This window comes from Astatotilapia calliptera, chromosome 3 (assembly GCF_900246225.1).
Source record: "Astatotilapia calliptera chromosome 3, fAstCal1.2, whole genome shotgun sequence".
Lineage (NCBI taxonomy): Eukaryota > Metazoa > Chordata > Actinopteri > Cichliformes > Cichlidae > Astatotilapia > Astatotilapia calliptera.
In genome coordinates this window covers 148,550-161,902 of record NC_039304.1, presented here as the reverse complement: position 1 = coordinate 161,902, position 13,353 = coordinate 148,550, and the positions used below count along the sequence as shown (strand labels likewise).

At 39.3% G+C, this 13,353-nt stretch overlaps 2 protein-coding genes across 15 annotated transcripts in view; both read left to right on the top strand.

Moving 5' to 3' along the window:
- The window catches only part of ablim2 (actin binding LIM protein family, member 2), a 95,445-nt gene extending 91,413 nt beyond the window's left edge, over window positions 1-4,032 (top strand). For 13 of the 14 annotated variants that reach the window (XM_026157972.1, XM_026157993.1, XM_026157963.1 and 10 more), the window contains one exon: window positions 2,093-2,206. In XM_026157972.1, the coding sequence (XP_026013757.1) occupies window positions 2,093-2,206 (114 nt within the window). Of the gene's footprint in view, window positions 1-2,092 lie in introns of all 14 variants that reach the window. The other variant, XM_026157954.1, reaches the window with a different exon arrangement.
- Window positions 4,033-7,415: 3,383 nt separating this feature from the next.
- afap1 (actin filament associated protein 1) overlaps window positions 7,416-13,353 on the top strand; it is a 92,774-nt gene continuing 86,836 nt past the window's right edge. The window contains exon 1 of the mRNA XM_026157932.1: window positions 7,416-7,544. Coding sequence (XP_026013717.1) covers window positions 7,520-7,544 — 25 coding nt within the window. The 5' untranslated portion in view covers window positions 7,416-7,519. The remainder of the gene's footprint in view (window positions 7,545-13,353) is intronic.

Sequence of the window (13,353 nt, the reverse complement as noted above, 5' to 3'; positions counted from 1 at the left end):
TTCAACCTCTTTAGCAGAATACCATTCAGTGATGTCACACCAGGTGTTTTGCTACTGACAGCTAACAGAAAACATGTTGTGTAACATACTGAATGGCATGAGTCATTGGTTTTACAGTTACACACTGTGATATGAAATGGGGAAGAGTATCCTCCTTTTTCATACCACCAGTGTCATTATCCTGTCAATTTGGCAGGTGAAAAATTTAAGGCACTTGAACATTTTTACCTCGGGGTGAAAACCAAACCTTCTGTTTGCTGATATAAACCAGGGGATTGGCTGTTTCACAGAAATAGCTTTACCTAGCTCTTGATAGTTGGCGATCGTGGTTCAAGAGTTGGGAGTTCGCCTTGTAATCGGAAGATTGCCGGTTCGAGCTCAGCTAGGACAGTCTCGGTCATTGTGTCCTTGGGCAAGACACTTGGCGCCAGTGTCCGGCAGCCTCGCCTCTGTCAGTGCGCCCCAGGGTGGCTGTGGCTACAATGTAGCTTGCCAGTGGGTGGATGACTGGTTGTGTAAAGCGTTTTGGGGTCCTTAGGGACTAGAAAAGCGCTATACAAATACAGGCCATTTACCGTTTGATCACAAAAAACACACACCTGCAGTGCACAGTGCAGGAAACATTTTATATTAAAGCTACCTACGCTCTGTTTCTGGGTTTAAATCAATGCCATGCAAGTTTTTGTTACGCTTTTTTTGTGTCTGTTTTTTAGAGAGAACTTAGTGAGTGTTGGCAACATGAGGTTTTAGGATAGGAGTTTTGGTTGGAAGAACTTATAAGGGATAAAATTCAAAATACTGTATTAAACATCAAGACAGAAGGCAATATTATGCCTGTTTACTGTGTGTGCACAACACAGACATGTCAGGATGTCCATCTAATATATGCGTCCAGGCTTAGACATGAAGCTGATACAGATTAATAAAAATTATGCTGGCCAAGATCCACAGATAGTACTGCTTCAGTTAGAAATTAATTTATTGTTCTATTGATTAATCAGTTTGAGCAGCTCAATGGCAGCACATTGCATAGCTTGCACTGCTGTGAAGGCACCCTTAATTCTGAATGATACATGTGTTCAAGCAACACAGGTTACTCTATTTTTTGCAGGAAGTGAAAAAAGGTCATCATGGGAGTCACCCAACAGCCTACACCTATTACAGCATAACTAAGGAAGGATTCAGGGTCACCTGATCCAGCCCTAACTATATGCTTTAGCAAAAAGGAAAGTTTGAAGCCTAATTTTAAAAGTAGAGAGGGTGTCTGTTTACTGGATCCCAACTGGAAGCTAGTTTCACTGAAGAGAGACCTGAAAGCAGAAGACTCTGCGTCCCATTCTACTTTTAGATATCCTTTGAACCACAATTCTGCAGTCTGAGAATGAATGATCGATACTATAAGGTCTTTAAGATAAGATGATTATTCTCATTATTCAAGACTTTTTATGTGATTTTAACCTTCTAAGACCCGAACTCTTCCATGGCATGCATTATTAATTTCTCTTTGATATTTGGGCTGATTGGGACCTGTTGAATGTAAAAACAACGAATTACCAGATTTTTTTTTTTTTTACCTAAATTTTGTTTCTACGAAAAATCAGAGCCACATATGAGGATATTCATTCAAAATTTCAATAGAACAGTAGCAGTATAGTGTCCGCATAAGTGGATATTAGGCCCCTGTAGAGAAAGGTTAAGTATTTTGGTCTAAATAACCCAAAATGTGATGTCCACACAGCCTAGAATACACTAGGCTAGAAGTAATATATGCATGAACTAGTTTTTCAGTATCGTTCTGAAAGAAAAAGTTTATAATTTTAGAGAAAGTGTGCAAATGGAAGAAAACTGTTGATGAAAAACAAATATATGACAACTATTTTGCTGAGTTTAAAGATCTTTATGGTACAAAATAAATAAAAGTACAGTTGTGGTCAATATGTCTGAACATCTTGTCACCCACTTTGCTTCTTTATCATTAAAACGCCAACCACCACCAGTGTTTCCTTTGGTTATAAGGTTCACAAGAAGCTGCTGGTATTACTGTTGTCCACTTAAATAACAATGTTTTTTCTGCCACAATTTCCTAATCCAGAGACATCTATCTCCAGAGGACTTTCACCAAGTGTTCGGCATGACCCTGGAGCAGTTTGACCGCCTGGCTCTCTGGAAGAAGAATGACATGAAGAAGAAGGCACGCCTTTTTTAGACAGAAAAACAATGCTAAACAAAATCTCAAAAAGTATCGGGAAGAAAACAAAATACAAAAAAAAGCCCCATCGGAAATATCTATATATGCACCACCGTGATACTCCTTCTTCCTACTCTCCACCTCTAAAACGCCATGCCTGTGAAGCCACAGAGGAACCCTGCGAGGGCACAGTTTCACAAAGCTGCGGCGGGCATCTATAGCTTTTTGTATGCAGTGTGGTCCAAATGTTTGACTGACAACCTTATGGAGATTGAGGAGCTGTGTTTGCATGGCCTGTGCTGATGCTCCTTGCCTCCTATGTGGTTTTTGCATCGACCCCTGACCCTCCCATATGCCAGTGCTTTCATACTCCATAAAAAAACAACAGCTTTTTCCAATTCTCATGCAGGCCTTCCTCCAGGTTTCTGTGGTTTGGAATGTTTTATGTGCACCTTCTTTTAATCTCAGTATTGACTTGTTTCTGTTTCTGTACAGAGTTTGTTTTCTCTTTGTGAGGTTTTGCCATCTTGTCTCTTTCTACATATCACCTGTTTGCTGCGCTGCCTTTTCTCTCTTGCTGTGTCTGCTCCTTGCAATAGGTTACTGTTACATATTCAAGACAGTTCATTTTTACACCCTTGCCATTACATTAGGACAGTGAAGAGACTGTAGACATTCACTGTTCAAGCATGTCAAGGTCAAAGACAGGGATAAAAAAAAAACAAAAAATATGTGATGTTTTACTTCAAAACTGTCAAAAATCACCTCATCATCTTTTGTTTTTGGTTTTCCTTCTTGTTCTATTCAATCAGAGAAGTTGGCTACATAGTTTTGATATGCGTGCTCTGGTACATTTGAATGTGGCTCCATATCTCACGCAAGCCTCTCATAAATCAGCCCAGATAGAGTAGCCAGGGGCTGGATAGCAGCCACAACTCTGAATCACAGTCAGCGAGAGGAAGAAAAGGAGGGGTAGAATACAGAAGGTTTCAGGGTGTACAAACATGTCAAACATGCTGCATTGCTAGGGTGACGTGCACTCACATGAAAAAAACAAAACAAATACAATTATTTTTATAAGCTATTTTTGACTTCTGAAAAGGATCATTAAACCAGTCAGGAGGATGCAGCTGAGAGAATCATCTTTTTTCTTTTTTTTTCTTTTTTTTGAACAAAATAAATCCTTGCAGACTAAGCTTCACATAACTGCAGCAGACGTAAGCTGAACAAGAGAGGTTTTGTTTGATTTTAAAGTCAATACTCTAACTGTATTATATCTTCTCAGCTAGAGAGTTAACTCTTTGTATGTTTGTTGTTTGAAAGTATTGTTGCGTACAGTAATAAAGCTATACATTCAAGCTTTGCTCGACTTTCTGGACCGTAAATCGATCAACTTGCCAACTAACATACTGTAACATGTATGTAAACATATACTGGATATATATCAGATTTATCTGTCTGCCATGGTGTATAACTCTTAAGGCATGCATGAGGATGGGAAATGGGGTTTGTCAACTGACCTGATATAAGAAATGAATGACAACATTATCATAAATGTGTTTTGAGTGATTGATTCTTTTCTGGTCAAATGAAGTGCCCAGCTCAGCTCCTTACATTAGCTTGTGTTAGGTATTTATTTAATTGCAATACCGGGGAAGGGATTTTATTTTTGAAATCTTGAGTGTTGTGTCAGGGAAGAGTGCTTTTGAAGAGAAACATATCAAATTTTGAGTTTAATCTGAGTGTCAAATGTTGCTCATGTAAGTAACACACTAACTGTTGTCATGCATTGCCATGTCTTCTTTCTAATATTCATCTGCTATTAAAGTGCTTTATCCAAACTACAGAGTCACTATGGTTTTAAGTGCTTACGACTGTGAGATTTTAAAAGCCCTTTTCTAATGGATACCTTCAAGTAAGCGGTACGTGTGTGTGTGTGTGTGTGTGTGTGTGTGTGCGTGTGTGGGACCATTGGTAAACCTGCTAGTGCTTAGTATATCAGTCATAATCATTTTTAACAGCAAATATGTTTTAATGTAAAGAAAACTCACTAGTTTTTCACAAAATAGGTTTCTTTTATGTCACAAATGCAAGTGGTTAACATGAAAATATTTGCAAAATCTTGAAATGTCTGTCTCGTATCTTTCTCGCCCACTGCAACTAATGGTGGAAGATTATTTGGATTATTTCAATCCATTCTAAAATACTCCTTTACAAATAAAAGTCTTCATTACTAAAAGTTTTAGTCATCATTTTTAGACACTAATCAACCGTCTTAATGTTGCTGCTCATGCTGGATCTACTCACGGAATAATACGTCTGCAGTAAATCATTAGTCTATACTGAACCAATGTGTCACATTTACCACAAACAGTGTCCCTGTGGGGCTGTTTCAAGGCCTTTTTTTGAGTGTCTATTCTTTGTTCAATGTGTACTCTCTGGTGTGCGTAACAGAAGCAAGACAAGGAACAGCTGACTGCTGTAAAATAAATAAATATAATAATAACAGTCCTCGCTGTCTTTGTCGTAGGTGAAAACTTTAACATACATATTCTGATAGACTTATGTTTATTATTGGGCTCATCACTGACTTGGACATTAGAGAATTAAGGATAACAAGCGAATTAGTAATTTAACGACTGGTAAATGTCATCTATACAAACATTTTCTCTTTTTAATAATTAATAAAAGTAATGCAAAGTTATTTCCAAGATTAAATCAGATTGTTTGTTAAAATGTTCCCTATTCATATGCTAAAGTCACAGAATAGTGACTGGAGAGTCTGCACTGTGAACTTGCAAGGTTGACAGCAACCTCGCCTAAAACATGTAAAGCATTTCCTGTAGCGAAAGAAAAACTCCCTGATAAGAGAGCAACAGTAGTTCTTTATCATTTTGAGCCTATCTCTCTACTCTGTTACATATTGCACATGTACCTACGTGTGGTACTGTGTGAGAGTGTGTGTGTGGCAATTGTGATCGCATGTGGGAGCCTGTCTTGGCAGCCTCCCTAGATGCTGCCTAGCCCCTAACTACAAAAAAAAGAAAAAAAGAAAATCTCAGCTGCTGTGGCTCTAGCTGCTGGCGCTGCACACCCAGAGCTCGGCCAGGGGGCCCTCGCTGCAGCGCTCCACCAGGCGAGTGAGTTCCTCCGGACATCGTGGGCCTCTGGCTGTTCCCGCTAACGCCAACCGTTGTCTGGCAGAGGGTCGTCTGTGTCATGTATGTCTATGTGTCAGGTCAAGTCTTAGACTCCCCTTAGAACATTTCAGGATCCTCCAGGTGTTGGGCCGCACTCCCTGCCAGTGCCTCAAGCCCCCACCCACTGGTGCATTGGTGGTTCCCCAGTGTCCTGTGCTGGATGCTCAGGTGTGTTTGGTATGGATACCAAAATTTGTAGTATCGCACAGCACTACATCAACACTCAGTAACTCTGTAAGTCTACATGGCCTCCCATTCATAGTTGCTTCCACTTTGCAATAATACCACTTTTTGTTGGAATTTTCGTAGAACATCAAGGAGGAAAGAAAGAAATTCCCAAACTGTTACAATACCATGGTCAAATTCAACAAGCTCTTTCTAAACTTCTTAGGGTTCATGAATTTATTGTCAAAGAATTGTGGTTTCATTAATATTTAATATCCCTTCTAGTTAAATCCAAACTGGATGTGCAGTGCCTTTAGGGGAGATCCAGAGATCTGTTGCATCAATAAATAATTTCCTTAGAGACTTAATTAGAAAATGAGCTTGTTCTATTTAACATAAACTATCCAGCCAATCACTACAAGTCGTTTTCTCCGTCCTTAGTGTTCAGCCTCACATTCAACTCACTATATGCTCTTTCTTTTGTCTTTGCCACTTCTCTCTTTGCTGTATGACTTGCCTTCGAGTACTCCTGTCTACTTTCTCGGACAATCCTACTTTTGCTTTGCTAAGATATTACTTTGAATGCCTGCATTTCTTCATTCCACCATCAAATTTTCTTGTCTTCTTTTTTCTGTTCAGAGGATTTTCTTTCTTGACAGTTTCCCCCACCATTTCTGCTGTACTTTCCCAGTCATTTGGCAATTCTTCACTTTTTACTCAGCTCCTCCCTGAACTCTGTGCAACATCTTTCCTTCAACTTCAACCATTTAATCGCTGCCTTCACTCTCCTCCTCTTCTTGACTTTGAAAGTCATGCTACAGATTAACTTCCAGTGCGCTCTAGCTACATTCTCCCCTTTGATTTCCAACTATAAACTCACAATTCCATCTGACGCTCTCTTCGACTCCACAAACCTATTCACATGTTCTTCTTTCAAGATGACTCCTACTCTATTTCTCTTCCTATCTACACCATGACGTAAGGCAAAGGAACGTAGTTAAAGCTATGACTGTAAAAAAAAAAAAGACTATAAATGGCAAATAACTATAAATATTGTCTCTTTTTCGTACGTTTAAAAAAATAATATTATAGAATTATTTTCCCCTTTAAAAATTGTCTCATTTCCAGACATGGACCTGAGAGGTGATGATGAATAAAAAAAACTGTCAGAAACACAAGCTTTATAAAATACATGGTATTGTTTTGCTAAAGGTTGAATAATTTTCCTAAACCTATTTTTTGTTTTTGAGATGAAGCCTCACAGAGTTAAATACTTTCTAGTTATTTATCTATGTGTTAAGATTAAACATTAACTGAGCATTTTTTTTATTATTTTTTTACTATTTAATTTGTAAAAATGTGTACACACACACACACACACACACACACACACACGTAGGAAAATATTTAGTATACACATCCAGAAATGCATACACTATTATATATTGTACATATATTTATTAGTTTCAGGTTGGCCATTCTTGTATTTTGCTCGTTTGTGTTGTTGTGTTTGCACATCTCTGTTGCTTGTGGGGCTCGCACACAAGAATTTCACTCGCATGTGCTGTGCCAGTGTGCCTGCACATGTGATGTGACAATAAAAGTGATTTGATTGATTTATGAGCTCTATAGCTTCATAGTTTGTGTGGGCAAAGAGCAGCAGATTTTTTTTAGGTTTTTTTTTTTTTAGGTGTGCTTTGGTGCTCCAGTGTGCTGCGACTGTATATGCCAAACAGCTTTCACTTGCTTTCACACACTGGCTACACAACACGTTCTACAGGCCCACGTGGCCACGAGACCCGCCTCCCGCGATACAGCCTGCGATTGGACGGCGCTCCTATCACTCACTTCCTGTCAGAACAGGGTGGAGGAGACGGAGAGGGGGTGCTTGACGGATGCACCCGCCCTTCCTTTATTGTGACCGGCTGGAGAGGAGTTATCAGTTATCCATGTTGTCCGTTGTAACATGGATAAGGAGAAAAACGACAAAGGTAAGCTGCTGGATTCAAACGACCTCTGGTCGTAGACTTTATTTAACGAGTTGCTCCCAGTTCGTCTGGGTGTGTTGCTGAATTCATTCAAACAATTGATGGAAGCTGTGTGCTGGGCTTTATTTACTGCCTACATTTTTAAATAACGCTTTAATGACACTAAATTCCTATTGGTTCGTTTGTGATATTTACTGTCCCCAACTCTCTGCAGTTGTACCTTTTAGTAGTCTTTTGGTGCGTGCGTGCGTGCGTGCGTGCGTGTGTGTGTGATACTGTGTAGTGACTACGCTGTCTTCAGTTGCATCTACTCTGATATTTTCATTTCATTTTCCTATTTAGACATTTTAGTGTATTTTCTTTAAAGTATTTTTTACGTGTTTTGTGTTATTGGTAAATATTAGAGGACATTAGAATAAAGCTACAAAGGGCCATGTGGTAACACAGACGAAGGCAGGAAAAGGAGGAGGCAGGGAGAAAGAGGTGTGATTAATTGGTAGACCTTGGGTGTGTGATGCCTGTGTTTGGATACTGCAGGCTGCTCTCAGCATCAGCAGCCCTGCAGGAGGAGGAGGAGGAGGAAGGAGGGGGTGAAGAGGGGACCAGCTGGGAGCATGGATCTCTGTCAGCTTTCCCAGCTGTGACTTCCAGACAAGTGGTCGTCATTGAAATGAAAAGAGCAAAGAGAGGCCAGTTAACAGACTGATTCATTAAATTAAGATTTCTCAACATGAAAAAAACGCTCGGGAGAAAGTCGTTTAAGGCAACGTTACTGTTTTTTAATCCACTTTTGATCGATTAGAATGATATATCCAAAGAAAAACAAGTTCATGTTTATCAATGTATTTATGGTTATATGCCATCTAGAATCCAAACATATCAGAGGTGATTTCCATATTCGTTTTAAATTTTGAACACATTTGTTTCAAGAGGGTTAAGACATTTTGCTAGTGTTGCCTCGTGTCTTAAAGAGAGGCACAGGCATCAGCTGATCTGGCAACCCCCACCCGGATGCAGTTATTCAAATACAACAGAGCAATTAGACAGACGAAACATGAGATGAAGAATAATTAGGATGGAACAATTAATAGGATTAAAAAAGTCAGCTTGCACCGGAGATGACTTCTAATAAAAATGATCCCTTTAGTCACCTTTGAAAATGTTGAAATTGTAGTGATCAGTTACTCAGCCAGTTTGAAGAAACCCCAAATCAGCTGTTTTGTATATTAATGTTCATTTAATGAAGTCCTCTAAAATTTTTACTTTTTTACAATTGTTTACTTTGTTCCTCAACAAACAAATCTTTATGATGACCGATTCAAAGATATACTTCAAATGAGAAGCACTGATTCTTTGTCTTTGTGTATGAAAAGTTGTAACCATTTTACACACGTTCATGTTCACATTACATTACATTTGAACAGTCACCACATGGTTTAAGTTTTAAGAATTTCACAATTTTTAACTTATTTCTTTACTTCTAATCTGGCGTGTCTTTATCATTCTGTGACATTAACCGAGGGAGAAAGAACGTCAGAACAAATGACAGAGAGAGGAGAATATTTCCAGATATTATTACATCCAAAGAACCATGATAGACATAAAAGGCCCCGAGTAGTTGCTGTGAACAGGGGTTGTGGCCAGTAATTCCTTGCCTATTCTGTCATTTCCATGTTAATTTCTATGTTTACCATTAAAAGCCCCCCTATTATTTATAATACTATTAATTCCACAGCTCAAAATCCTATTTAGTAGTAATTTGTTAGTAATTGAGTTATTTAGGTTTGTGAGTTATAAGTAGATCAGTGTTTACAAATAACAGAAATCATATTAAATAACAACCAGTATAAATAGCTGATGATTATATGAGCAGCACCATATACAGGATGGGGCCATTGCCATCTACAAGCTGTGTACTTTAGACTGCTTTTCCAGTCTGTGTATAACTGACAGTTTGGTACCCATTTGATATTCAAATAGACACATATGCTGTGGTACCTAAAATATCAGTAACCCAGTAACCTTTCAGATAGCAGGCATCATGCTGGCCTACACAGACATTTCTGACTTCTGTTTTGTTTGTGGGTTAATCATGTACAGTTATTCCCAGACTCCTTCTTGCTTTTTTTAAACCCCTGTTTGTATCTCTATCTGTCTGATTTTTGTTGTGTCCTGGATTAGTTCAAAGGACAGACCAGCTTCCCCACAGCCAGTTACTGTGTGACAACAGACAAAGGCAGGCAAACAATCTGTAAACATCCTGTAGACTGAATGGAGCTTTGAGCCAACAATGTAACCTGCACATGCGGAGGAAAGGTGAGAGGTGAGATTTGTAGCACACACTTTGTAGTTTCACTGGAGAGTTTTAGAATTCCTACAACAAATGTTACTAATAACTGGAAAAAGCTATTGTATAATGGCAGAAAGAACCTTAGTGAACTGGTATACCAGTTCTCACCACTTGTTATGACTAAAACAAAGCAGCGTCTGAGAAACTTGTCAAAGTTTGCCTTAAGTCAGTGAGGTGTTTACAGTTAATGATTTAAATTTGTTTTGTTGCTTCAGTTGAACATGTTCTAGGGCTTAAAATATAGTCATTAAAGAATAGGAGTAAGGCTTCAGTCTTAGAAACCAGTCAGCAACTACCAGTCGCTAGGAAAAAAATGTCTTCTCTGTTGTTGGTAGTCGCTAAGTGAAACTAGTCACAACCCTTACTCACGCAAGTTGTGAGTGAGGGTTGAGGCAACTGAGAAGGAATCTGTAATTGCTCACCTTTATGTGAGCAATTTCACATTGCAACTGTCAGCAGTCACTCACCAAACAGCTGGGGGCAGCAGCTGGTCTCCAAGCCTGTGAATGAATCTTCACCCAGTTTGGTTCAGGCACAAGGTCACGATTTACTTACTGGTTGGGTTAGGCATTAAACCCTACATCGTTAGAGTTTAAAGACCAAATCATTCTTCATTTACTTACATAGTTATAAATGCAGCTGCCTGTAAGCTGCAAGGATTGATAAACATTGTTCAGCTTTCCTCTTTTGTCCATTGTCCAGACTGCTGAGGCTATAGCTTAACAGAAACCTGACTCTGGCATGAAAGGCATGACGACAACAACAGAAAACAAATGAAAGAAATAGTAGTCACCAGTATTGACGGTGTATGTGTGAACGAGTGAACAGTATTCTGCCAGACTGGTGAAAAAAAATAAGTTCCAGTGGGACAGAGGAAGAGCAAATATTGATCATTCAGAAACACAGGGCCCAGGTGTCTCCATTTACCCTGATGCTATGTTCCCCCAACTACTGGAACAGCCTGAAGAAACACACATAAACAGGACAGAGCAAGAGGGAGTAGTGTAAGGACTCTTGACTGATGACTAATTAAGTATTACCTTAATCCAACGTAGTGTTTTTGTTGGTTTTTAAAATTCCTTTACATGCAAGTTCAAAGAACCCATTAGTCCTTCGCTGGATGAGGTACAAATACTGCCACGTCTTCAACGTCCTAATGCAGATTTTGTCATTCTGCTGTTATCTCTCAGCAGCCCCTATCTGAATCATTCAGAGGCTTAATTATAGCTTGAACTATTCCTTTGCTCACTTCTAAGAATGCAAACTTAAAAAGTCCAGTATAGCAAAATTCCAACGAGGAAAAGTTCAATGTAATATACATCATCTTTGGCATATCTTTTCAAACACTGTGGTTCATATATTTATTCCTATTTACACTCACTGGTTTTGAGTCTTAATTACCTCAGCTCTGTTAATGCTGTTGGTTCTGCTAGTGACATCATCACTATTGGATATCTGGGTCTGTTTGGGTTTGTGTGTTGAGGTGTAACAATGCAAGATATAATTCAAGCATGCACGATACATATTTATCTTGTTACAGGACTCAAACCACTGCTTTATTTATTTATTTTGGGTTTCCTTGATCAGGTAAAAGTCATTTTCTAACTAATCGGTGTGCCCTCCTTGTTTAACTTTGAACAGCTGTGTTTCTTTTGACCTCTCTTCTTCTTCTTCTTCATCCTCAGCACAATTTCCTTTGTCCTCTCTTTTGTCCATTTCCTCCTTTTGTTGGTTCTCTCTCTCTTAAACCCCCCAACCCCCACCTTTGGTATGTGTACCGTACTGTGCTTAGCTTTAGGCCAACATTTCCAGTCTGCTCCCTATCCTCCAGTGTCTCTCTCAGTTTGTATAAATCTCTGTCTTCAATCCTGCCTGCAGGTGGGGACTCTACACTCATAGTTAAAAGTCAGGAGGAAAAAAAGAAAAGATGAAATATTTGCTCTGCAGTGTGTGTCTGTGTGTAGTGAATTACAACCTGCTAATGGCCTCAACAAACAAAGAGTCAATTATAGTCAATGACTGGATCTTGAATCTGAATCTGAAAAAGTTGCTAACAAGCTCTTAGAGCAGAACAATACGTCTAAATAATTGTTTCCAACACGAGGAGGCATCCACAGAGCACAGCTGCCTTCCTGCCTCACTCTCTCCTGATGTCTGCTTCTTCTGGCCTGTCAGTGCTTGTGAGAAGACTGAAAAGAAATGAAAGAAATGCATGATTGTAATGCCTGTGCTGCGCAGATAGACTGCCTAATTTCAAGTCGGGACACGGCCGGGATCTGCAGCTCACAAGTAATGTGTTTGGATAATTCAGTGTCTGTCAGTATGAGCCCAGAAAGCCATCATTCCTTTTCATTGCTTAGGTGGTGGTTGCTGGTGGAGGTTTGTAGCAAAACTGAAACATCTATTTATTTGACAACCAGATGTTTTCCAGATATTCAATTTCAATTCTATTTGTGGAGGAAGAGTGGTGTATGTTCACAGCGTTGTACAGCGCCATGAAAAAGTATTTGTTCCTTCTTGAGAGCCATAGTTGCCTATATTCTTCACCTTATCCCTGCATGAATGATTCAAGCAACCCATCTGCAATCACACTTAAACAGGCACATACACAAATGCTTACATCAACATTTGTTCCAAATGCACTCATTTACGTGACCACGCACATAAACTGAAATCCTATATTTTCCAACAACTCTTTAAGTAGCGATAAAGAAATATAGAAAATAAAAATGACATTGGTGAAATAGCAGCAAAGTATGTGGCACCTGAGATGATCATCTTCTAGGTGAGCAATTGAAGCAACTATGAGTGAGATTGCAGATCTATGACCTGGTAGTAAATACCAGAGCCATTTACCAAGAGGCTCTGGTGAATCTGAGCCCTAGAATATCAGGTTAATTAGTGATGGGCCATGAATGTGAGGCTGATAAAGTGCTTGGAGTGTATACACTAAAGCACTATTAGGAATATAAGGTGAAGTCTGATGTATAGTGTTTTGTCAGTTCAGTTCAATTCATTTCAATTCAATTTTTATTCTTACAGCACCAAATCACAGCAACAGTCACCTCAAGGCGCTTTATATTGTAAGGTAGAAGCTACAATTATACATACAGAGAAAAACCCAACAATCATATGACCCCCTACGAGCAAGCACTTTGGCGACAGTGGGAAGGAAAAACGTCTGGCAGAACCAGGCTCAGGGAAGGGCGGGGCCATCTGCTGCGACCTGTTGGGGAGAGAGAAGGAAGACAGAATAAAAGACATGCTGTGGAAGAGAGACAGAGATTAATAACAAGTATGATTCAGTGCAGAGAGGTCTATGGACACATAGTGAGTGAAGAAGAAATACTCAATGCATCACGGGAATCCCCCAGTAGCCTGTACCTATTGCAGCATAACTAAGGGAGGATTCAGGGTCACCTGATCCAGCCCTGACTCAGTTTTAAGCCTAATCTTAAAAGT